The sequence below is a fragment of the Pantherophis guttatus genome, chromosome 5, assembly GCF_059756535.1.
Source record: "Pantherophis guttatus breed Tessera chromosome 5, ASM5975653v1, whole genome shotgun sequence".
Lineage (NCBI taxonomy): Eukaryota > Metazoa > Chordata > Lepidosauria > Squamata > Colubridae > Pantherophis > Pantherophis guttatus.
This window is the reverse complement of record NC_142067.1, coordinates 54,221,524-54,249,201: the sequence shown is the minus strand read 5'-3', so window position 1 is coordinate 54,249,201 and position 27,678 is coordinate 54,221,524. Positions and strand designations below refer to the sequence as shown.

General features: G+C 38.2%; 1 protein-coding gene and 1 pseudogene across 2 annotated transcripts in view; one reads left to right on the top strand and one right to left on the bottom strand.

The window, feature by feature from the left end:
• KCNJ6 (potassium inwardly rectifying channel subfamily J member 6) overlaps positions 1 to 18,557 on the top strand; it is a 109,125-nt gene extending 90,568 nt beyond the window's left edge. For both annotated transcript variants that reach the window (XM_034402343.2, XM_034402117.2), the window contains 2 exons: positions 241 to 1,161; positions 17,728 to 18,557. In XM_034402343.2, coding sequence (XP_034258234.1) covers positions 264 to 1,161; positions 17,728 to 18,053 — 1,224 coding nt within the window. In that variant the 5' untranslated portion in view covers positions 241 to 263 and the 3' untranslated portion in view covers positions 18,054 to 18,557. The remainder of the gene's footprint in view (positions 1 to 240; positions 1,162 to 17,727) is intronic.
• On the bottom strand, positions 3,137 to 3,277 carry LOC117657587 (U2 spliceosomal RNA; annotated as a pseudogene).
• Positions 18,558 to 27,678: the final 9,121 nt, after the last annotated feature.

Sequence of the window (27,678 nt, the reverse complement as noted above, 5' to 3'; positions counted from 1 at the left end):
TAAACAGTTTTTATGAATATTAAATTATCCTACTTATACAAAGTAAAAGTAAGAGATTATTTCAAATAATACAGATAACACTTGTTCTTTCTATTGGTAACAAATGGTAAGTTCCAGTAATTTTCTAGTGGTGTTCAAAAATAATTCAGATGCTTCATGTAACTGATCTTGAAAATCTTATTTGCATTGTCACCATTCCTATTTATTTCCTTTCTCTCTCTCTCTCTCTTTAAATAATAGCTAATGTGCTGGAAGGAAACTCAATGGAGCAGGACGTGGAAAGCCCTGTTACAATTCATCCACCCAAGTTGCCCAAACAGGCCAGAGAAGATCTGCCAAAACATTTAAGCAAAGAGGGTGCCAAAAGAAAAATCCAGAGGTATGTTAGGAAAGATGGAAAATGCAACGTCCACCATGGAAACGTGAGAGAGACTTATCGCTATTTGACCGATATCTTCACTACTTTGGTCGACCTCAAGTGGAGATTCAACCTTTTCATATTTGTCTTGGTTTATACTGTGACTTGGTTGTTCTTTGGATTCATCTGGTGGCTAATTGCTTACATCCGAGGAGACATGGAGCACATAGGAGATAAGAAGTGGACACCGTGCGTTAGCAACCTCAATGGATTTGTCTCAGCCTTTTTATTCTCTATAGAGACAGAAACTACAATTGGGTATGGTTATCGGGTTATCACAGACAAATGTCCTGAAGGAATTATCCTGCTTTTAGTTCAGTCTGTTTTAGGGTCTATTGTGAATGCTTTCATGGTTGGCTGCATGTTTGTAAAAATATCACAGCCCAAGAAGAGAGCAGAAACTCTGGTATTTTCTACCAATGCTGTAATTTCTATGCGGGATGGAAAGCTGTGTTTGATGTTTCGAGTTGGGGATCTTAGAAATTCACACATTGTGGAAGCATCAATACGAGCCAAGCTGATCAAATCGAAACAGACAAAGGAGGGGGAATTTATACCTCTCAATCAAACAGATATCAATGTAGGTTATTATACTGGGGATGATCGACTGTTTTTGGTTTCACCACTGATCATCAGCCATGAAATAAACCAACAGAGTCCTTTCTGGGAGATTTCCAAAACTCAGTTGCCCAAAGAGGAATTAGAAATAGTTGTGATCCTAGAAGGAATGGTGGAAGCGACAGGTAACAATTTTTATTCTCATATTCTCATAAATTAACTTTCTTTTTTAAGAGGCATTGTATTGTAAAAAAAAAAAAAAAAGTTTAAATGTAAAACACTTGCAATTTATTTACACTCACCTGAAGTTTAAGTATCCAAAATTGTCTAACGTATATCCATGCAGTCTGATGGTGCAAAAGACGAATGGAATAAAATGGAGCAAAACAGAGATGGTGCTGTGACATTCTCAAATGGGGTAATAAGACAGATATTCATTGTGGTTAGTTTTCCTATCATTGTTTAATATAATTCTCCTATCACTGTTACATAGGAATGCTTTACAGAACAAAGTTGGGACAAAAAATGAGCTTTCCCAGTGTCAGCACATTTTAGAAACCTTGTGTTATTATGTTTACTAATCTTATTCCTACCAGGAAAAAGAGATCAGATACCTTTACTAGAAGCATAAGGCCCAAGAAAGGTTTAATTGCCAACCCAAGACAATTTGACAGAAATTATATCATTGCTTTTAGTTTAATGTCTTCTCAAAGCAGTTTCACATTTTCACAAATTTTCCAGGCTTAATCAGGTGCTAATTTTTCTCTACCATAGTAGAACCCATGTAATCCTGAACTCAAACCCCCAGATTCAGTCCCCACTATGTGAAAAGTGAAACATTTCAGATAGTTTTACATTGGTTCCTTCATGAACTCTTTGAAAACTATTGCCAATTGGATGATACCAATGGATAGCAGGTGCTAATTAGTGTCAGGCTACATAGACCAATGATCTAATTTAATAGAAGACAAATTTTATATACATATTGCTATGTAAGTCAGTCTTGCACAGAAGTGATCTCTATTTGTGTGATACCATTATCTCATCTGTAGAGTATGGGTTGATATTTGGAGGCAGAGCCAAAAAACAGATCGCCCTATTCTCTCTGCTGGTCTCAGCTTAAGGGAGTCATTTAAAAGATGATCCTGATGGTCTCTTGCCCTCCTCTGATGCAAAAATCACATAAATCAGTGGAATGAAAGGCTATTGACATAACAATACTTTTAAACTACAAAATATGATGTAACCATAAGCTCACATTACTACAGCCAGAACATACCATGCTTCAAAGCAAAGTAATGATAGAATATTTTTTTGAGATTCACATCTGTCATGCTTAAGAAGAAGTGAATTGACTTCAGCCTCAGAGAAGTTCAGGTGAGCTGGTAATGGAATCTATGGATTGTGTCAGAGAAATGCCTACATCAGTAAACTAGAAATGAATAAAGTGACCCAAATGATTGAGAGCTGTCAGTCTAGATGTGGCATCTAAAAAACATTGCAAAGCAGAAGGCGTGTGTGGAATTACTACAAACTGCCCTTTCCAATAAAAAACATTAATAGGTTTTGGAAATACAGAAGTGCATTTCATCAAAAATTCATAAAATGGGGCCACAGGAAAATGATGAGAGTAATCTGGTGTATTTACAGTAAAAAGAAAGTGTCAGAGTTTTTTGCAGCACACACAATCGGACAATTCAGCAGGATTCAAAACTTCTTTATATATTTAATAACACATAAGGCAAATATACAGTACCCATACTGGTTTTTCCAACGTGGTAGAGAGAAGAGATTGTAAGTAGGTACAAACACAGGCCAGGAGACAAGACTTCTCCTATATACAGAATAGTTGAGCTAAGCCATGCCCAGGCTCCTAATTGTCTGAACCACCAAACAGCCCCATTGGCTGACCTTGTTGCTATGCCTATTCCAACTCATGAACTCTTATACACTGACAGAAAGGCAGCTACAAGCACCATAAATTAAGATAGCAAGAGAAGGCATATATCCAGAAAAGCAATCTTGTTGAAAAGACGTGTTGCTTTAAAATTGCTGGCAGGAAATAAAAACTATAAAATATAATGTGTACAGCAGAGAAATGGTGATGATTATGGTAAATGTGGTTTGGAAATAATTGTTTGTTCCATTATATCTTACAATATGAATTCCACAACATTAGTTCACACTGATAAGCAAATGTACCAACATAAATTACAAGAAGATACTCTATATGCCCAGCCATAATTGTATTATTTATATTTAATTCTACACTTGATCTTAGCCAAAAGGCCGAGAAGCGATTTATATTTAATTCTAATGACTAGTACTAGTTCCTGAATAAGTAAGATTCCAAATAAATTTCTGGCATGATGCATCTAGCTGCAAATAAAACATCTCAAAATAGGCTAGTAGAGTATAATCTAAATGTTTGCTTTTCAGTAGATTTTTTTACATGATTGGCATAATTGGCATAATTAAGGAGCTCTTAAGGAGCTCAGGCCTAGCAACAATCCCTGAAGACTCTAAATTCTTTCTCAGCATCAAATCTAAGAATCTGGAAGTGTAGAATTTTAAATATCAGTGTTGGAATTTGGAACTAATCTCTATAATTTCCATCAGCCAGCTGATTTCCCAAGCAATAAAATATGTCATCATTCTATGAATGACAGTTTCAACCATCTGAAATTACAGGAGGTCACGGATTTAGTTCGGAAAATGTCATTACATTTTATTCACTAGCAGAGAATGAGTTTAGTTCTGTTTAAATGGAGCCAGTAGTTTGATGTCGCTCTCACTGGAGAAAAACAGTCACATTCTTGTCAGGCTTCCTGATTATTACATTATGTAAGCCTTTCACAGTACTGATTCTTCCCCAAGAGCAAAATAGAAGTAGTATTCTAAACAACCCTTTCTTTCCCACAAAAGAAAGATGTTTACACATTGTAAAAGAATAAAATATCATAAAATCCTTACAAGATAAATTACTCCTTTATACCTAATCCGTACAAATCTGTTTGTGATTTCATTTATGCTGCCAACAGATGAACAGTTCAAGTCCAGTGTTTGCAGAACCATTTCTGCTTACATTTTTAAAAAGAAAAGCATGCTTTAGCAGCTGCAGAAAATGTTCTGAGAAGCAATAAACTGCATAGAGAATGCTATTTAGATATTTAATGAGGCTATCAAACAGATTACTATTTACAAAGCTTTTTTGACTTCTAGTCTTGTAGATTGATTGTTTAGTCATATGCTGGCTACATTTAATTTTCAGACTCAGTGGTATGCTTTAAAAATTCACAACATCTACATTCAAATTCCACCAATTGTACTTTAGGCTCAATTTAAATTCTGATTTATTTTGCTTTCACCATATGAAGGAACAGGAATTTATATATAACTGAATATCCCATTATCTAGAGGTATTTAGCTCACACTTCATATAGTTTATCTTTCTAATATTAAGAGCTATAAAAGTGAGTCTATTTCACAGAGAAATTGTTCTTGATATGCAGAACTTGTGCTATTAGAACATTGTGTGGTTTATTTTCTTTATAAGTGTTATCTAGGTCCAGTCCCAACTAATTTTGAGCATTCTGTTGCTTCAATCTTCATAATTACTGCAAACTTTAGCAGGTTTAGTTGCCTACTTCAATCTCACCACATAAATGAGGATATAGCTGTAGTGAGATACACTGTTTTAAAATAAAACAGTTTAATCTGCTTCCAGAAAAATTATCATAAATGTAGTTATTCTAGTAAAAATATTTGACAACTTATCAGGGGGGAAAGTGTTGGGTAATATATCCACAGCAATAGAATTTCTCATTGACTTAAGTATCACATATTTGAAACACACTGTCTATTTGAAACACACACACACACACAAAAAACCCACTACAGGAGGTTGAATTAATGTTAAAAGTTCCAGAGAAAAATAATTACTGTAAAAGGAGCTGACATAACTGTTCTGCGTGTCAAAGCTTATGCTAAGCATAAGAGAGTTCGTCAATAGGAAATGTGCCTAGGCTTGCCAATCCAACATTGCCACCTATCTGTTTCAGAACCGAATGTCTGGTTTGGAGGCCTCCTCCTTGGTTCTTCAAAATTACTAGAAGCTAGTGCAACAAGTAATCAAGTCTACAAACTAAGAAGAATTATATGGAGGTTGGAACAGGATAGTTACAGAGCAGTGTCAGGCAAAAACTGGAATCAGACAAAAAATCTGAATACTCCCAGTCTAAGGTGGATTGTCTGGTTCTCAGACATATCCAAGAATTTGAGGTGTTCTACTGTTACATCTGGAGATGCAACAACACAGGTTTCTACTGCATCCTATAATGTTCCTTTGCGTCTTACAGTATTTTATATTTAACTCTTGATTTTTTTCACTTACCATACAACTTAGATATATATTTCTGCCATTGTTTAAATGGTACATTGATTTTCATAATGGTATTGTTTGAAACAAAAACATCATTATTGGCAAGACATTCATTTTTATCACAGAAATTCTACTCAGCCATGACAACGGCAATTTCCCCCATCTTAACCTGTTCTTAATTTAATTCCATGTCATAACATAATAATCTGGTATAATATACAATTCATGTTAGACATAGTGATACCCAAGTATTTCCCAAAATTTTCAGAGTAACAGGGTTGGAAAGGACCTTGAAGGTCTTCAACCCCTTGCTCAAGCAGGAGACCATTTCAGAGAAATTGTTGTCCAATCATGTCTTAAAAACCTCCACTGATGGAACATCTATAATTTCTGAAGGCACGCTGTTCCACTGACTAATTGTTCTTACTGTCAGGAAATTTCTCCTTACTTCTAGGTTAAATCTCTCCTTGCTTAATTTCCATCCATTGCATTTTGTTCTGCCTTCAGGTGCTTTGGAGAATATATTGACCTCCCCTCTTCTTTGTGGCAGCCCCTTAGATACTTAAAGACTGTTATCATGTCATCCCTAGTCCTTTTCATTAGACTAACTCTCCAGTCGCCTAATCATCTTCATTGCTCTTCTCCGTACTCTTTCTAGAATCTAAACATCTTTTTTTATATTGTGACAGCCAAAACTGGATACAATATTCCAAGTGTGGTCTTACCAAGGCATTATAAAGCAGAAGTAACACTTCGCATGATCTTAATTATGTCCTTCTGTTAATGCAGCCTAGGACTGTGTTGGCTGTTTTTGACAGCTGCAGCACACTGTTGGCTCATATTTAACTGATTGACCATTAGGACTCCAAGAGCCCTCTCACAGTTACTACTATTGAGCCAAGTACCACCTATTCTATATCTGTGCATTTGGTTTTCCTTGCCTAAATGTAAAATGTTACTTTTCACTACATTGAATTTCATTTTGTTAGATAGGGCCCAGTGTTCAAGTCAAGATCCTTCTGTATCTTGAGCCCATCTTCCAGAGTATTGGCTATTCCCGCCAGCTTAGTGTCATCCATAAATTTGATGAGTTCCCCTTCAATTCCCTCATCTAAATAATTGATGAAGTATTGAAGAGTACTGGGCCTAAGACAGAGCCTTGGGGTACCCCACTGCATACTTCCCTCCATGTAGAGGGAATGTAAATAAATACATATTCATTGTTTCACAGAATATTACATTGGATAGGGTGCAGTGTTCAAATCTGTCAAGATCCTTCTATATCTTAAGCCTATTTTCTGGATTGTTGACTATTCCTGCCAGGTTGGTGTCATCTGCAAACTTGATGAGTTCCCCTTCATCTATTTCATTTGTGAGGCTATTGCAGAATACTGGGCCTAAGACAGAACCCCGGGGTACCCCAGTGCATACTTCCCTCCATGTAAATGTAGTTCCATTAAGGACCACACATTGAGTGCGGTTGCTCAGTCAGTTACAAATACATTTGATGGTGATGCTTCTAACCCACATTTTTCTATCTTATCAAGCAATAAGTTGTAGTCTACTTTAGCAAATTCATTACTGAAGTACAAGAAAATTATATCCACAGCATGTCCACTAATTTAGTCACTTTGTCAAAAAAGCAATAAGATTTGTCTACCATGATGTTTTAGACAAACTCATGTTTTTTCTCAATTTTAAAATATTTTTTCCCATCAATTCCATTGGCTTTTTCATTTTCAAATTCGTTGTTAACCTCTTTGTATTTTGTTTATTAATTTTGAAAACAGCTAACCCCCAACACTGTTTTCCACTAATATTTCTATTTCTTTCAGCAGATTTTCCAAAATTATTACTGGATATGCTTGAGAAAGTAACTAAAGAGTTAGTATTAAACATCAATACAATATTTTGTAATTGAAGTACACTATGGATATTTTTCTCTGTCAGCCAAAATGTTGGGATGGAGGATTTTTGTCAACCTAAGGAATAAGGCTGTGACTTGGTTTGAAGCCATTTAAATGTTTTATGTAATCTTGGTGCACCCTAGCACAGCAGCTCACAGTAATTTGCTATTCACTTCTACCATGTGCTTATTATTATACACTCTAGCCCTCTTTCCCCATTTACTCTCTTGCAGCAAACCTTAATACTTCTACGGCCTCACTCATTTTGCCAGTTTGCTCCCCACTGCTGAGACTTTCCTCCTTCTCTCTGCAAAGCCAAAAGCAATTTCCACATTATGGTAATGCAACTCATTTCATTCAATATTTTAAGAGGCCCAGTCATCTTGATTGTAAAGCCGAAGGCCATGCTGTCTGGGAATTCTGAGAACTGAAATCTCAACATGTCTGGAAGGAAGTTAGAATAGGGATAGTTGGATAGACTAGACCTAAACTGGTTGGAGATATAGATATATTTACCTTATGGCTCACTGAGTGATCTTGCAGTCCTACAAGTGCAGCATCCATGAAATTCATCATCTATATTGGATGAATTGTTATGACACCACTACCACTGCTTAGCTAGAAACATCCATTTGTCATTCTAACTGCTAAAAATGGAATCTGTCAACAATAAATATTCCCAGGATTTCAGAAAACAAAAAGTTGGGATTATTCCATAGAAGTGTCTCTCAGTTTCCCATCAAAACACAAAACTATCTTTTTGAAAATGACAAAGAGAAACTTACTAAGAACAATACTTCGATCAAGTTAATCACAGGAATCAACAGAAAACATTTTGTGTCTATTTTCATATTACAGTACTAGGATAATGTCAGATAATGAAAAATGGACAAATACAGCCATGGGTTGCAACCCATATATCAAATTAACATTGCTTTAGCAACTGTAATGTAGTACCGAGACAGAAAGTATATAATTTTTTGGCATGTTCTGTCTTTAAGAACAGTGCTATTTGTTCTCCATTTCTGTGAGAAAAAGAAAAAAAATTAAGGAAATTTGAAGAAAATGAATTAAAATGGTGAAGATAACATTTTGTCATCTGTCTTCCACTTTAAATTCTACCAATGTGTCTCTTTTCAATGTGGAGTTTTTCAATGCTATCCTGGCTGGGGTATTTGAGGATTTTTACTTGTCCTTTGCCTTTGACAAGTATAGAAAGAAAAGTTCATAATCTTTACTTATGACCCCTTTGTAGGCATTCTAGTCCTCACTGAAACCCATGGCTAGAGTATGTCTCACTATTAACTTCTTCCCTACCAAAGAAACTTTGTTTCAATGAGTTTAGAGCAGGGGTGTCAAACTCATGGCCCACGGGCCAGATGCATCATGCGCTGGCCATTCCCACGTCCAGTTTTGCGAAGGGGAAAAAACTCATGGTACATCACGTGATGATGCTGTGATGATGCGAGTTTGACACCCCTGGTTTAGAGGGTTATTTCTATTCTGGAGGCTATTTAAAAGCCTCCAAATAAAGCTTTTATAGTTAGAAGTAACATAGTGAGATCATTTCAACAAACACCTGAACTTCTAAGACTATATTATTTATGCCAGAAATACCAAGTCACTTAGTGCACAATTATTTTGTGACATTATTTTCAATCTATCAATAGCAGAATGATAACATTCATTTCACTCCTTCCAGCTTAGTGATTTGAAATAGCTTTGTGAGCCCTGTCCTGTTCCTTTTCATTTTTCACAGGGTTGTCTTGCTTCAAGTGATATACCATACGTTTTAGCGTATAAGACGCACTCCCCCCACCCCTTAAAGTGGGTGAAAATTGCAGTGCATCTTATACACTGAATGTTGCCGAGCCCCACATATCTGTTGGCTCCCACCCTTCAGCGGTTTTTGGCCTCCATTCATTGCAGTTTCAGCCTCCACACACTCCATATTAGACCTGTTCCAGGCTGCGGGGATCGCCACAACATATCACCACTGATTGCCACCTCCGCATGTTGCATTTTTGGCTCCGCATGCCCCATTTTTGGTCTCTGTGCATCGCATTTTTGGCCAGTTCCAGGCAGCAGGGATCAGTGGCAACAGCAGCAGCAATCCTTGCTGCCTGGAACCAGCCGAAAATGTGACACTCGGAGACCAAAAATAGGGCATGCAGAGGCCAAAAACATGATGCGCAGAGGCCAAAAATACAATGCGCAGAGGCGGCAATGGGCTGTGGTGATCCCCGCAGCCTGGAACATCTGATTGGTGGTATTCCAGGAGGCTGATCCAACCACCAATCAGCTGCTCATGCTGAATCAGGCTGTGATAACATGCTGAAGCTTACCAGGCTATTTGCTGTTTGCTGCAAGGACGCTAGCCAGATGAATACTGATGGATGCTGGTAGGCAGAGACATAATTTTTTGTTGTTGTTTTCCTCCCCAAAAACTAATGCGCATCTTATACTCCAGAGTGATTTATACTCCAAAAAAAAGCAGTATATTTTTAAACTGTTGTACTGAAACCTCAGTTGGAGCAACTAGAAAGCTGAGCCAGGAGATTTAAATCAGCTGTTATTATTACTATGAGAGTCTTATGGCAGCTGAACTATTGCCAGGAGAGATAGGGAGGAGACATCCACAAAGGGAATGATACTCAAGAGATTTTCCAGACTGAAAAATTAACAAAGGAAATGCAGAGTTCCCCAGAAATAGCAAATCCAATCAAAGTTTCATGGGGCCAGAGGTAATTTAAACCAGTGGTTCTCAATCTTGGCAACTTTAGGATGTCTGGATTTCAACCCCCAGAATTACCCAGCCATCATATTGCCTAAGGAATATTGGGAGTTGCAGCCCACCCATCTTAAGGTAGCTAAGATTGAGAAACACTGATTTATACCACTCGTCCTACCTTACAATAACCTGTAAGCATGCACAGAATCAGGCTCTGAGATACTACACTATGTACTTAACAAAAGAAATCACTAGGAAAAAAATATGGTATGCACAGAAGAAAGCACTATGAAGTGGAATGTAAGTCTAAGTTCTATTGTTATTGGGGAGTCAGCTTTGTCCCACATTTTAGATTTGTGAAGCAGAAATAGCACATTAACACAAATGTTATAAATTTTCTGTTCATTTTGATAAAGTTACACTTCAAATAAATATGCTAAGATTTCGGTATATTGTTACCTCACAGCTTATATCTTTTGTACGTAAGATACCTGCATTTTCTTTTTATTTACTATATATCCCACCTTTATTATTTTTATAACTAACTCAAAGCAGTGAACAAACCTAATACTCCTTCCTCCTCTTATTTTACCTACACTTACAACCCTGTGAGATGGATTAGGCTGAAAGAAAATGGAGTGGCCTAAAGTCACCCAGCTAGCTTTCATGCCTAAAACAGTACTAGAATTCACAGTCTCCCCATTTCTAACCTGCTGCCTTAATCACTAGACCAAACTGACCCTCCAGTTTATTACAGGTATTCTACATTTAGTGGAAAATAATTATAATGTTTTGCATTCTGATTTCTTCCTCTTTTTGGCTTGATGTTTGAAGCCATTTATTAAACTACATCCTGGAATGTGAAGTCACATGGGCCTTAGGAAGTCTGAGCAACAACAAAGCTAGTGGAGGTGACAGTATTCCAGCTGAGCTATTCAAAATCTTAAAAGATGATGCAGTAAAAGTGCTACACTCAATTTGCCAGCAAATTAACAGTGGCTACAGTCACTGTCAGTTTACATTCCAATTCCAAAGAAGGGCAATGCCAAAAATGTTCAAACTATCACACCATTGCACTCATTTCACATGCTAGCAAAGTTATGCTCAAAATCCTACAAGCTAGGCTCCAGCAGTATGTGGATTGACAACTACCAGAAGTACATGCAGGATTTTGAAGAGGCAGAGGAACTAAAGATCAAATTGCCAATATACGCTGGATCATGGAGAAAGCTAGGGAATTCCAGAAAAACATCTACTTCTGCTTCATTGACTATACTAAAGCCTTTTATTGTGTGGATCACAACAAATTGTGGCAAGTTTTTAAAGAGATGGGGTTACCAGACCATCTTATTTGTCTCTTGAGAAATCTATATGCGGGTCAAGAAGCAACAGTGAGAACTGGACACAGAACCATTGTTTGGTTCAAAATTGGGAAAGGAGTTCAGCAAGGCTGTATATTGTCGCGCTGCCTATTTAACTTATATGCTGAGCACATCATGAGAAAGGCGAGGCTAGATGAATCACAACTTGGAATTAAGATTGTCAGGAGAAATATCAACAACCTCAGATATGCAAATGATACCACTCTAATGGCAGAAAGTGAAGAGGAACTAAAGAGCCTTCTGATGCGGGTGAAGGAGAAGAGTGCAAAAGTTGGCTTGAAACTCAACATTAAGAAAACTAAGATCATGGCATCCAGCTGTCTCAATTATTGGCAAATAGATGGGGAAGAAATGGAGGTAGTGACAGACTTCATTTTCCTGGGCTCCAAGATCATCGCAGATGGGGACTACAGCCAAGAAATTAAAAGACACTTACTCCTGGGGAGAAAAGCTATGGCAAATCTAGACAGCATACTAAAAATCAGAGACATCAACCTGCAAACAAAAGTGTGTATAGTCAAGGCTATGGTTTTCCCAGTTGCAATGTATGGCTGTGAAAGTTGGACCATAAGGAAGGCTGAGCACCAGAGAACTAAGACCTTTGAACTATGGTGCTGGAGAAGACTCCTGTGAGTCCCCGGTCAGTCCTAGAGGAGATAAACCCTGACTGCTCCTTAGAAGGCCAGATCCTGAAGATGAAATTTAAATACTTTGGCCCCTAATGAGAAGGAAGGGCTCACTGGAGAAGAGCCTAATTTATTTTATTTTATTTTTATTTATTTATATGCCGCCCTTCCCTGGAGACTCAGGGCAGCTTACAATGCGTTAAGCAATAGCCTTCATACTTTTGTATATTTATACAAAGTCAGCTTATTGCCCCCACAAACTGGGTCCTCATTTTACCTACCTTAGAAAGGATGGAAGGCTGAGTCAACCGTGAGCCTGGTGAGAATTGAACTCACAGTAATTGCAGGCAGCTGGAAGCCAAATACTACCTTTAACAGTAGCATTAGTCTGCTGCGCCACTCAGGCAAAAAAAAGAAGGGGACAGCAGAGAATGAGGTGGCTGGATGGTGTCACTGAAGCAGTCGGCGTGAGCCTAAATGGATTCCAGGGGATGGTAGAGGATAGGAAGGCCTGGAGAAACATTGTCCATGGGGTCGTGATGGGTCAGACACGACTTTGTGACTAATAACAACAACAACAAATTAACTCACATGGAAAGCAAAATGCAACCCATGAGCAAAAAGCAGCTGCTCCACCTGTTGATGAACATGAGATAATACAGTGTAATTAAACATGAGATAATGCAATCACATTGCAACACTATGCCATCAACTCAAATGGAATTTGAATATGCCCCCCCCATTTCTCCATTCCTTCACTTTCAATATACAAGTTAATTCTGCTTGTCTTATTACCTGAATCTTGTAAGGCTGGTATTAAAATTAAAAGCTACATTAGTATAACTAAGCAATTTCCAAGAAATAAAGAAGGCAGCCAAGTTAGAAAAGCTGGCAATAATCAGAAAGTTGACTTTAACATACCTTGCTGCATTCACATAGCTGCACTTAGGTAAGGGTCATTTCATTCTTCTGTGTTGCCTTAGCAAAGGGCCATCAAACTCCTGGCCCGCAGGCTGGATGCGTCACTCGCTGGCCATGCCCACACTTGGTTTAGCAAAGGGGGAAAAAGTCCCGATATGTCACGTGATGCCGCCGTGATGATGACAGTTTCACATCCCTGCCTTAGCATATTTTATTTTTGGATGCACAGTATCATCTAATGAGGATTAGAGAACCATGAAAAAAGATAAAGATTTATGCCAGGAAACAAATTAGCAGGACCCTCAGTATAGTTGCATGAGACATTGCAACATAAATTAACCCATCAACTTTCAGCTAAGCCAGTTTGGGAATCCAAGTAGTGAAGTTAGTTTATGGTTCAGGATGTCAAACAAACCCAGAGAAAGGAATTGATGGAAAGCACCAGAGGTAATTTTACTATGGGTAAACATTTATTTATTTATTTATTTATTTATTTATTTATTTATTTATTTATTTATTTATTTATTTCAACTTGTATGCCGCCTTTCTCCGAAGACTCAAGGCGGCTTACAATGCATTTAAAAACCATATATAAAAACATTAAACATTAAAACATTAAAAACAATTAAAACCCATTCACACCATTCATGGCCAGATCTCGCCAGATTGCAACAGCGAGATCAACGGCCCCAGGCCTGCCGGAAAAGCCAGGTCTTCACCCCTTTTCGGAAGGCCAATAGGGTGGGGATGGTCCGGATCTCAGGAAAATGGGACTTAAGTAAAAATCAACCTATTATTGATTTTTATTAGTAATCCCAAATATTCTAAAATTAGACAAATTTAAACAGATGGCTGAAAACAGGACCATTGTCTCTCTTTATTCCAAAGACTAAATGCAGTGAACCATTATCATCCTGGCATTACTATCCTTTCTAATATGTAGACATTTACAAGGAAACGGGTTTGTACATCATGATTCTGCAAGAGAAATTATGACAGAGAAAACATTTAGTAAAACATAAGGGTTTTTTCTGACCCTTCTCCTAATATAATGACCCTAAATCTCACAGAATAATCTAATGGATATAAACCAACACAGATAAAATATCTTTGATAAATAATGGGTGCTGGCTCCACTCAAAAACCTCATTTATCTGAGTATGGGGCATTCCCTGTGAGGAAAAGGAAAATGCCAAGAATCTGTTTAAAACAAGGAATATTCCTTCCACATGGCAGTGGTGGTTTTGGTTAAATAAGGCTTGGGATGGAACAATGGTGCAGTCTACGCCTGAGATCACCAACCATAGTTTGTTTCTGTCTGCTGCCCTGTCTAAGGACTGTCCGCTTTTCTGATGCCCAATACAGCTGCATATACTGGTTCAACTAGAGTCTGGACACCTCCAAAATCTAAGCACCAAATTTGTGACCTCTCCCACTTCTCTATGCTATTTTATCTTTCCTGAAAACAAGATAGAGATAGATTATAATTATAGCATTCCCACAATCTTTTAAGATAGTCATCCAATTCATATATGAGAAAGGATTAACTTTGACAAATTCATGTTTATGCTATTTTCAAAGTTCTTTCAGATTGATTTCTTTATAATTTGTTACAGAATTGTCTTAGATCCAGTTTCAGATTTATTGACAATCAAAAGATAGGGAAATTAGTTCTTCAATAGTCATTTGCTATTTCTTGACCATTTTCAAGAATAATGCAAAACATTTTGGCCAAACCATCTGCAAATTATTTCACCTTAACCTGAAGATTTACATTTCCAGAGAGTACATACAGATGTATATACTCCCTGAACAAATCATGGGGGGTGGGGGGGGAAGCTAGAGGAGAAAATATTCTCTCTCAGGTTATTGCGGGGGGGGGATAAAATAATACATCACTGGACTTTTAAAAAGCACATTAATGGGGAAAAGAAAGAAGTTCGATGAAATAAAAACCATACTTTTAAAAAATTCCACAAGATTTCAGACCAGCTACTTCTATGTATAGGTATATAATTATTGTAGTGCTATATGTACTTTTACAGGAGTCAGGGTTAAAGTTAGTTCTAAAAGATATTACAGAATGTAGTCAGCATTGTTTTATTTGAAAAGACATTCCTGCTTCTGTGAAACACCCAATGGATTGCTACCATTCCACAAATATAAGCATGCTACCTAAAATGGACTGAAACCTCAAGGACAAAACATAGGACAGTAAAGTTGCCCTGAATCTGCTTTGGTGGTTGGTAGGAGATTATTAGAGGGTGGTGTTGTATTTTTCTGCCTCCAGAAAGGGATAGTGGACCATTCAAACAATATGACAAGCAGCCCTGTCTTATTTACTTGTTAGTATCAACATAAGAATGGAGAGAGGGGGAGAACTCTTCGGCCTGATTCTATGTCCTGAAACTGAATGGTAGTCAAAATATAACTCAACCATTTGTTTTTAATTCTTAAAAAGGTAAACTGTTTTCACTTGTTCCTCAATTTATTTTAATCAAGTTTGTTAACTTGTATTTATGTTAATCAACTTTTAGTTGTGGCTACTTTTAACATATAGTACATTTTATCACTCTCTATTGATTTCGAACAAATTTTATTCTTAATTACTTTATTGTAATAATTGCTATTACTCTGCTAGGTAGAGTATGCCAACTAAACCTGCATTAAAATTTCAAATTCTTCTTATTTCCCATACTACCAATATTAGGATATGGTCAGTGAAGTCTATGAACTTTATATTCTTTTGCATCTTTTATTGAGTAGTTTAGTAGCCATCATTAGAGTAACCATCCTCAGTAGAGAAATCTGAGGTCCTTTGGGTAGGTTTTTTGTCGCCAACCCTTATTTAAATAAATGGAATCTGAAGACCTATATATTAAACTCACCAGCAATTTTGGAGGCAATAAAATAATTAAAATTAAGAGAAATTGTGAGCCAAGTATAGAATTCTCACACTTCAAATGAGAGGACACAAACACAAGTCAGGAAAAGTTAAGCTTCTCCAGCTTATTGTTGTTTTTAGCCATTCTCAGATTTGGTCAGCTGCATTTCAGCAGTAAACTCACGTACAAAAACAGAAGGCTTAGTTAGAAAAAAATAACTGTGCATTAACTGTTTGCTATTGGTGTCTAGGTTACTAGAATGAGATGCCAGAGTCCGTGCCATCTGCCCAGTAGATAATGATGTACTTCGTGCATCAAAATGGATGGGTTCCCAAAAAGACCAGGTGGTGATTCACCTGATCTTTAGACCTTATAGAGTTAAGTCCCTGGACATAATAGTAGAGGGCAGAAATACTGGAAACAGTGGTTATTACCATATCTACAGCAATCTCCAAAGTACAATTATATGTTTCCAATAGAAGAGAATATGTGTAGCTCAGAGTTGAACTGTAGAACTCTTGGTGCTCTGAGCTTGCTTGTTCATTTGCAGATGTTTCATTCCAGACTAAGTAGCATCATTAGTGTGAGTTAGTGTGGGGTTTGCTCCTTGTTTATGTACAGTAGCTTCCCCTGCCAAGGTTGGTGGAGGTGATTATTAGGGTTTTATTTTCAGCTCGGCTGTTTGCTGACTGTTAATCCCTATCTGGGTATAAACTGCTGGAGAGGATTTATTCTGGTCTTTTTGTTTCCTTCTTAACTTTGTTATTGTCTCTTTTGAATGGTGTGTGTGGTGTATGGTGTGTGCGTGTGTGTGTGTGTGTGTGTGTGTGTGTGTGTGTGTGTGTGTGTGTTGTGCTATTGGAAGCCACAGAAGATGAAGAGATGGAGCTAACACTTCATCTCTAATGCAAGGGTCTGCTGGGAAGAGAAAAGAACTGACCAAAAGCATTCTACAAGATTATTGGCCAGAAAGAACCTCACCCACCAAAGGAACAAGTCCGAATACCACCCTGGTATTTTCTAATACAGGATAATTTTCTTGTACTGGGTTTACAAAAGAGGCATGTTTTGAAGTATCTCGTGAGAAGTGACCAAAAAAATGAAAAGAAATTAAGTTCTATGACACAATTTGAATGGGCTAAAGATTCTTTGTTAGAAGTAAAACAATATATAGTTGGTTTATTTGATCAAGATTAAAATAAATATCTTTGATAAACCTTTGTGAACTTTTGCTGGCACAAGAACTCAAATGACTGTGCTTTATGGAATATGGGAAGAAGAAATCATTTGTTGTATTTTAAGAGAAGATGATAAGTTACTAAAATTGTTCATATTTGTGGTGAAGGTGCAAAGTCACTTCATATATTTATTTTATTTTCTTTACTATATTTTTACTTTTCTTTCTTTTCTGTTCCTTCTTCTATTTCTCCCTTTTTTTCTTTTTTTCTGCACTTTCTACTCTTTTTATTTTTGTATATTTGTTCAGTTTGAATTAGTTTTTATTGTTATAATTATAGTGTTTAATAAAATTGCCACCAAAAAAAGAAGCCATGAATGATCACTATATGTGGCACTTGCTAAACAAGGACTATCTGTAAAGTTCTTTTTCTAAATTGAATATAAGACATCATTTTTGCATGCTATTAAACCTTGAATTTTAAAAATCTGTCGTGCTTTTTCCTTGGAATTTAAGTATAAAATCATAGTAAGTATATTATTTAAAAATGTTTTTTATCCCACTTTTCCATGAAAAAGCATTCCAAGTAGCAAAAGAATTAAAACCAAAGATAAAAGATGTACTTGTGTGTACAGTGCCCAGAGTCATATCGCCAGCTATATAAATGTGATTAATAAATAAGTAAATTTAGTACCACTGAGTCTAGCTAATCTTTCTAATTTCTCTCTTCTTTCTTTGCAGGGATGACATGCCAAGCCCGAAGTTCTTACATTACCAGTGAAATTCTGTGGGGTTATCGTTTCACACCTGTTCTCACCCTAGAGGATGGATTTTATGAAGTTGATTATAATAATTTCCATGAGACATATGAAACCAACACCCCATCTTATAGCGCCAAAGAATTGGCAGAGATGGCCAATCGAGCAGAGTTACCCCTTACTTGGTCTGTCTCAAGCCAGTTAGATCAGCATGCTGAAATGGAGGCTGGAGAGGAAGCTAAGAGCCATGAAGAACAAGCAGAAAGGAATGGTGATGTGGCCAATTTAGAGAATGAATCCAAAGTTTAGAACTGAATGAGGGGACAGAAAACATTAACACTTTCAAAAGGGGGGAAAACAGCAGTCTAAAATGTTTACTGTCTGTCCATCCATCAATAAGATCAGTGAAGATTTGGGTTGAAGCTGCAATATTGTATATTTTCCTATTTTGTTTTACCTTTTATTGTTCCACTTTTTAGTTGGGGAAATCAATATTCTCATACATAAGCAAGTGGCTTTTGTTTTGTTTTGTTTTTGATGACAAAAAGCAAAAATACATAGATCAGGGCAAACATGAATGGAGAATCTGTAGGTAATAATTATTACTGACCTGAGCTTTAACTCCAGATTTTTATATATATTTCTCCAAAATAGATTTAAATGATATGCCTTTATTGCAGCTTTAAGACCCAAGATGTGCAGAAAGATCTGCAGATCAATACGATACTGTACTTCTGTAATTTCTTTCTCTTTCACTTTAATAATAAATCCAGCATGTACAAAAGTATTGTAGTAAAGAATCTTTAAATAATGTATATTTGTGTGTAATTAATTTTAGACTTAGATTTAGAATTTAGAAAATAATGAGATGCAAAAAAAAAATCCTTTAAAAACTCACTACTAAGAAGGCATTTCTGTTTTAAACCAGTTTATTATTAGAATTTGATTGGCACCTTTTAAACTGCCCCATTAATGCATGCCATTTTCATCATACCAGACTGGCAGCTATTTAGAGTACCTCACTATTTTCTTAAGCGATGATTTAGCTAACTCTAAAAAGCCATAGGTCTGAATTGGGGTGGGACTGGGCTGGGGAGAGGGCAGAGATGTTATAACATGATTCCTGATATACTGTGAAACTGTTTACAAAATTATCTTGGTTTTTTTCTAATGTTAAACAGTGAAAGCATTTCATGCTTAGTTGGGTCGTGCAGCTAGACTTTAACTGTGCCTGATTCTTGTCAAAAACAGGAGTTCTTGTGTGACATTTGTCATTCACAGGAGTTTGTCTGCACACATGTGTGTGTATTGATCTGTTATTTCCCACTAAGTGCAATACTTTTAGGAAGCATTGACTTTCAAACAAACACCTGTGTCATTTGAAATATGCTGGGGAAATGGAGCAGTTGTGTAAGCATTGGAGATTTCTGAACATTATTTATAGCTCATTGGAAACCTCTTCAGCTGAAGTTCTGCCTGAAAGAAAACTACTGAATGGACTACTGAGTTTCATTATTATGGTAGAACATCGTACGTCTTAAGTATTCTTCTGAATATTTTCATAGCTAGACAATCTTTAAAAAAGATTGTCTCGTTAGATACCGCTGTATCAGCTTTGAACAGATATTGTTTCTGTATGTTAGCGAGCATAGTTTCTAGGCCTCATTCTGTCATCTTTACTTATGAGTAGTGCCTTGCTTGACAGAATCAGATTCTTCCAATTGTGAATTACTGCAACTGAATTGACCCAAAATCTAAATATGTATCATATAGCTACCAGCATATGAGTCCATCCAATCACTAAACCTGCTGAGACATGGTGAGCAACATCAAGTGCTATTCAATTCACACTCAGATTGGTCCCATTTTTAGCTCCACAGAAAATACTGTAAGAGTATTGTAAGAATAATATTGTTATTCATTTTTATTAATTTTATCTTACTACAGGTAGTCCTCAACTTATGACCACAATTGAGTCCAAATTTTCTGCTGCAAAGTGAGACATTAATTAAGTGAGTTTTGCCCCATTTTACGATCTTTCTTGCCACATTTGTTAAGTGAATCACTGCAGTTGTTAAGTTAGTAACGCAGTTGTTAAGTGAATCTGGCTTCCTCATTGACTTTGCTTGTCAGAAAGTCACAAAAGCTGGTCACATTATTGCAGTACATTGCAGCCATCATAAATATGAGTCAGTTTTCAAGCATCTGAATTTTGATCATGTGACCATGGAGATATTGCAATGGTCATCAGGGGCGGGTTTCAGGGGATTGTGGGCACGCGCATGCTTGTGTACATGTGCAACACTTCTGCACATGCACAGAAGTGTCCAGGTGGGTGGACGGAGCCTCCCGCCGCCGCTACCAGTTCGCCTGATCTGGGGCGAACTGGTAGCAACCCACCACTGATGGTCATGTGAAAAACAGTCATAAGTCATTTTTCACTGCTGTTGTAACTTTGAACTATTATAAGTCAAGGACTACCTGTACTTCTCTTTTTCCATAGGAGCTCAAAGCAGTTTTCAAGAAAACAATAAAATATAATTAACAATCCTATAAATAAATAAATAAATAAATTTTAAAAAACTAATGATAATACTAAAATACAGACTGGTCCCGAAACAGAGTGCTGTTTTCTTACAACCACCATTTCAAAGAATAAAGTATGGGACCTGCAGTACACTTCTTGGAACAATTGAAATTGAGATATCCCCATTGAGAAGAACTTGCTCCTAGTTGCTGCATCATGAACAGAAATAACCTATGAGACTATGAAATGGTCTTCCCAGGCAATGTTAGAGCACAGTTTGGATAATTTGGGGAAAGTGATATTTTTAAGCATTTAGTTCATCTGATTTTGGTATCTTTGGGGGTAAGGTAAGCTTAGATAGCTAACAACTTATTAAGCAACAATTACTCAATAAATACTTAACCTCTTATTCATTAATGAATAATAAGATTGTGTGGCAAGCCATCAATAAATTACTAGTTTAAAGGAAAACTTACCAAGAGATATATTATTATTCCAGTCTCAAAAAAATATTCCATAGCAATAATACTATTGACGTATCCCCTTGTAGATATGTGCCCACCAGGCTTCCATGCATTCCACCAGCCGAGAGCTCAGGGCAGGGGCGGGGGGGTGGCGGTTATTATAAAGGAAAGTCTTGATCCAAGGGAGACCACTGTTCCACAGATAGCCGGATGTGAGTCCCTTCTTGTGAAGTGGGGCCATGGAGTGCAGATGGGCTTGTTGATCACGTACCTGGCTCCCTGCCATGTGGCAACGGCCCTGCCTGAGCTGCTCAACGTCATAGCTGAGGTGGCGGTTGATACCCCCAGACTTTTGGTCATGGGGGATTTCAACCTGCCATCCATCGGTGAAACGTCTGAGGTGGCTCAGGAGTTCATGGCTTCCATGACAGCCATGGACCTGTCTCAGTTAATTCATGGCCCTACTCACACGGGCGGGCACACTCTGGATTTAGTTTTTATCTCTGGTCAGTGGTCAAGTGGCCTTGATACAGGGGATATAGTCATCGAACCCTTGTCATGGTCTGACCACTCGCTCCTTCGACTTGACTTTCTAACCGCTACACCCCGCCGCAGGGAGGCGGGACCGACTAGGTGGTTCCGCCCCAGGCACCTGATGGATCCTGATAAGTTCCAGATGGAGCTTGGGCCATTTCCTGAGATTCTGGCTCATGACTCGGCTGAAGACCTGGTGGCCGCCTGGGACAGTGCGGCCACCAGGGCTTTGAACCGCGTCGTGCCTTTGTGGCCTCTGACCCGGCACCGAACTCACCTAGCTCCTTGGTTCTCCGAGGAGCTGAGGGAGATGAAGCGCCGGAAAAGATGCCTGGAAAGCGTTTGGAGGACCAGCCGTTCCGAATCCGACCGAACACTGCTGAGGTCTCATATTAAGACCTACCTAGTGGCGATAAAAGTGGCAAAATCTAGCTATTTTGCTGCCCTTATTGCGTCATCAGATAATCACCCAGCCGCCCTGTTTAGGGTGACCTGCTCCCTCCTCCATCTGGGAGCGCGGGATGATCCCTTGCAGGGTCAAGCTGAGGATTTTGTGCAGTATCTGTATGATAAGATCGCTCAGATTCGGGAAGGCTTGGCCTCTGACTGGGTAAGTCCGGACGGGATGATTGAGGCAGGTCTTGAGAGTGTTATCTGGGAGGAGTTTGATCCTGTGGCTCCCAAGGACGTGGACAGGATTCTGGGACGGCTGAACACGACCACATGTTTATTGGACCCGTGTCCCTCCTGGTTGGTGCTTGCTTCCCGGGAGGTTACACGAGGCTGGCTCCAGAGGATTATTAACACTTCTTTGAGCGAGGGTGTCCTACCGGCCGCCTTGAAAGAAGCGGTAGTGAGGCCCCTCCTCAAGAAGCCCTCTCTGGATCTGGCTGTTTTGGCTAACTATCATCCAGTCTCCAACCTTCATTTTATTGCGAAGGTTGTTGAGAGTGTGGTGGTGCAGCAGCTTCCACAGTACCTGGATGAAGCTGTCTATCTAGATCCGCTCCAGTCCAGCTTCAGGCCTGGGCACAGCACAGAAATGGCATTGGTCGCGTTGGTGGATGATCTCTGGAGGGCTCGGGATAGGGGTTGTTCCTCTATCCTGGTCCTGTTAGATCTCTCAGCGGCTTTTGATACCATCGACCATGGTATCATGTTGCACCGGTTGGAGGGGTTGGGGGTGGGGGGCACCATTTTGCAGTGGTTCTCCTCCTACCTCTCTGACCGGTCACAATCTGTGTTGGCAGGGGGGCAGCGGTCAACCCCGAGGCGCCTTGTTTGTGGGGTGCCGCAAGGGTCGGTCCTCTCGCCCCTTCTGTTCAACATTTATGTAAAGCCGCTGGGTGAGATCATCCATGGCTTTGGGGTGGAGTTCCATCAATACGCTGATGACACTCAGCTGTACATCTCCACCCCAGGCCACCCCAACGATGCCCTTGAAGTGATGTCCCGGTGCCTGGAGGCCGTGCGGGCCTGGATGGGGAGAAAAAGGCTCCAACACAACCCTTCCAAGACCGAGTGGCTGTGGCTTCCGGCGTCCCGATATAGCCAGCTGGTGCCATCGCTGGTTATTGGGGGTGAATCACTGGTCCCCACGGAGAGGGCTCGGCTGTCTTTAGAAGAGCATATGACGGCCGAGGCCAGGGGGGCTTTTTATCAGGTCCGCCTGACACGCCACTTGCGCCCCTTTCTGGATCGGGACTCCCTACGCATGGTCACTCAGGCACTCGTCATTTCCTGCCTGGACTACTGCAATGCTCTTTACATGGGGCTCCCCTTGGGGTGCACCCGGAGGCTCCAGTTGGTCCAGAATGCGGCCGCGCCGGGAATTATGGGAGCGACTGGGCGCTCCCATGTGACACCTCTCCTGCGTGAGCTGCACTGGCTTCTGGTGGTCTTCCGGCTGCGCTTCAAGGTGTTGGTGACCACCTTTAAAGCGCTCCATGGCTTAGGGCCGGGGTATCTACGAGACCACCTTCTGCCGCCAATAGCCTCCCCCCCGGCCAGTTCGCTCCCACAGAGAGGGCCTCCTCAGGGTGCCGTTGGCCAGACAATGTCGGCTGGCGACCCCCAGGGGGAGAGCCTTCTCTGTGGCAGCACCTGCCCTCTGGAACGACCTACCCCCAGAGATACGCATGATACCAGACCTCCGGACTTTTCATCGGGCCCTGAAAACTCATCTATTCCATCTAGCAGGGCTGGCTTGATCCCATCCTTTCGGTTTTAATTTGAAATTGGTTTTAACTGGGTTGTTTTAAATTGAGGGCCAAAATTATTTAATGTCTTTTAAACTGTTTTTTAAATTTTATATGTTATGTTTTATCTTGGCTGTTCACCGCCCTGAGTCCTGCTGGAGAAGGGCGGTATAGAAATCAAATCAAATAAAAAATAAATAAATAAATCTTATCTGATTGACACCCATTGGCCTTCTTTCAGTATAATATTTGCAGCTATGCTTCCTAAGTCTGCCCCATGTCTGAAAATACATGGGAAATCATTTATGCTGAACCAGGGAAATGGCATATTTTTCCTAGGGACAAAACTATGAAGAGCACCATATATAAATCTAAGAAGTTCCTTATGGAAGTGGTCTGATCTATGCTCTGTAAAATGACATCCCAATTACTTCACAAGTAATTCACAAGTCAAGTGAGCTTAATCTAATGCTGCACCTTAAAATCATCCCAATTCTAATCATTTACACTTCAATTTTACCATAGGACAGTTTTGAGCCATTTTCCACCATTTATCTGTTGCTGAATATTTTTACATAATAATATAGTGATGCCTTGCTGATGACCATATCTGCTGCTGGCATATGGTACAGTAATCCAAATTTTTGTGCATTGTGGAAATGAAAGGAAATTGATTCATAAAATGCCACATAATGTTGTACTGATACAGGAACTCAGTATCACAAGTATACAAATCTTTTTTGCCATGGCTAGCAAGATGTCTGAAGAGTTCTAAAGATGAATTGCAACCAACAAAATTCTTGTGGATGCCTCTTTCAACAGAACTAAAGCAGTTCGATTTACATTGACATGTTTATCCCAAATAAGCCCCAATAAATTCAGTAGCCATCAGTTTTCAGAGTAAATAACTGCTCACTCAAAGGAAGGCTGGCAGAAAAAAGAGAGAGAGAGAATTGTGATTATCGAAGGCAATTGTTGGAATTCAATACCACGAAGTGAGCCAAAATGAGGCATTTCTGTCAAAAAAGAAAACTAATGGCAGCCTTAGTTTTTCATTAATTCCTGCTTGGCCTGTGAATCTTTTAAAAAATGACATTACTTTTTTTGTACAAAAATATAGCACCATTTAACATACATAACTCAGGTGAAATCTAGTAGGCAGGCAGAAATTTTTCACTGTGATAAATACTTCCCATTAATTTCACTTGACTGTGCTGATTTTCACTGGATGTAGTTACAGTTGTTTCATGAACTGATTACTTGCAACTCCTAGAAGCCCTGCTCTCTTCTAGGCTAAGGATGCCCTACTGAATTGGACTGAATACCAGCTACTCCCATTATTTAGTGTATTTCAGAAAATGTTTTATTACAAGGTGACTCCATGTGACTTGCACTACTTTGACAGTTCCCCAAAAGGCATTTTGGTGTTCACTTTGCATAAGTAAGATTGAAAAGTTTTAACAGAACACATACACAATTGCTACTTTCTTTATCTTCCATCTTTTGAAATAAAAGTTCTTTTTATTGTAGATAATGTGAATATGTAGTTGGATACTCTTTGTGTGCATCACTGTGTCAGAATATGCTGATTATTTTTGTATATATAGCTTTTCCTGACCCCATATAACTCTAGAATTGTCTTGAGATGGGCAACAAGGAGGCATACAAGTAGATGGGTATCTGTCTCTATCTGAATATCTATGTTGGATTCAGTAAGAATTTCATAAATGGATAAATTTCAAAGTTAATTTACATTAACTTTGATTGCATTATGGTTTTTCCTTTTTGGATTGGAGCACCTTTCTGTAAGGCTACACATAGAACCAGAAGAGGATTCACATGTCAAAAAAGTGTATAAACAACATGTATATGTAAGAAAGAAACCATTTGGATTAAAAATCATATTCAACTTTAGGTGGAGTGGGATCAGGAGGCAAAAGAACATGATGATAATTTTTTTTCATAATATTAGCTTTGAGCATAATTCTAATTGCTCACAATTCCAAGCACAATTTTAAGGCCTCAGAATGAAGGGCTTTTCTAAAATGGCATAGTAATGCAATAAGATCATTCATAAATAGCCTTAAAACAAAGAGGCTCAGGGGGACAATAGATTAAAAAGTACAGGTAGTCCTCAATTTATGACCATAATTGAGCCCAAAATGTATGTTGTTAAGTGAGAAATTTGTTAAGTGAGTTTTGTCCCATTTTATGACTTTTCTTACCATATTTGTTAAGTGAATCACTAAGGTTTTTAAATTAGTAACACAGCTGCTAAGTAAATCTGACTTCCCAATTGTCTTTGCTTATCAGAAGATTGCAAAAGGTGATCACATGACCACGGGAAACTGCAACCGTCATAAATATTAAGCAGCTAGCAAGCAGCCAAATGTAAACCATGTGACTATAGGGGTGCTGCAACAGTGATCAGTGTGAAAATGGTCATAAGTCACTTTTGAATGGTCACTAAACAAACTATTGTAAATTGAAGACTATCTGTAATTGAGTCGGGGGTGGGGTGTCCATGGACAGTGAGAAGTTTCAACACAGAACTTATTGACTTGCTCTGCAAATGAGAATTTCTATGAGGAAAAAAAAAGTAAAAGAGAAAGCTAGTTTGGGATGATCAGCTTTTGTATCTATAATTTTTAGTGGGCTTCCAATATTTAATCAATTTAATAGGAAATTTATTAAGATTTATAAACAGAAAAAAGAGTGCTTTTTATTGAAGTTATCTGAAAATCCCATCATTTTTGGGGGGGTTCTTTAGCACAGAAAAATAAACTGCATCATTCTGGCACATGCATGTGTTAAGCTGTAAAGTTGTAAACAGGACACAAAGCTTAATGTCTCTCTTGCACTGTCTTTGTTTATTAACAATTAAGCATTTGATGTAAAGTTTATGGAATCTCATTTTTTTGTAATATAAGCTGAAAAAGTCAACATTTCCGAAACTTTCAGTGGGGAAGTTTCACCAATATTTTGTACTAAGAATGTCCCACACACTTCTATTTTTTTACAATGGAGTTTAACAATGTATTTTGTGACAGTGATTTCCACTGAAATGTTGAAAACAAGGGAAGAATGGAATGCTATTTATTAACAACAGTTTTCAAAACTGATCAACACTGAGTAGTGTTTTTCATTCTTCATAGTGTGTTGTTACTAGTTAAACTGTTGCCTATTAAAATATGAATATTTTATCTTTTGGATCCTCACCCCCTTTCCCAAGTAAGTCATGTCTTCAATAAAGATGAGTAAATAAATAATCAAATTAAAACTCAAATCCAGGTATTAAAATGACAGATTCCACAAAAACAAAATCAATTCCAAGTGTGGAGAAAACCAAAAGGAATTGTTATTCTTTCTGTTCTTAAAAAAATGGGGAAAACTTTTTTAGTCTTACTATCCTAGATATAAAACATCCTCATCAAATAAGTGGCCTGTAAATTATTTGTATTTAAATATGAAATGTCTAAGCAGATAATCCTTTACACCTTGCTCCAACACAATTTCCACTGGATTGGAAAGAACTGGTTTTGAAGAATCACACACAAATTTTAAAAATAAATAAAAAGGACTTAATGAAACTTAGATTTGAGTAAGACTCTGTAATTAATTGCCATTTCAGGAACACTTATCGTGCAGTTTCTGGATCAGGTTGAAATGCCTACATTTGTATTTCCTGCAGATGTTGTTCATTGATATTTTGATTACTATTTATCCTGTGCAATTTATAAAATGCAGGTAATCAATATATACAATATATCTGAAACTGATTGTTCATCTTTCATCTTCATTTTCCAGGTCCCCAAGCCTTGAGGCTTCTGGATAAAATGAAAGTTCTTTTTGTTTGTTTGTTTGTTTGTTTGTAGCCTTAGATTCATAAACCAATTCATATAACTTTCCCCCTAATTTTAATGGAAGCAGTATGTTATTTATTTATTGGCAAGTCCATTTGCATCCTGTACAGAACCTTCTAGAATTATTCAAATTAAACTTGGGCAGGGGGATAAGCCAAACAAATTTCATTTTAACATTAAATTAAACCCATAAATTATTATCAAATTACCTGATATTATGATGTTGCAAAAACTTATTATGACTATGAATTGTCTGCTTATATCTTATCATTAGAACAACTAGTTGCATAACTCAGGTTCAGTAGGCTTAACATCTGCAGGTTCAAGACCATGGAAGACCTGAAAGAT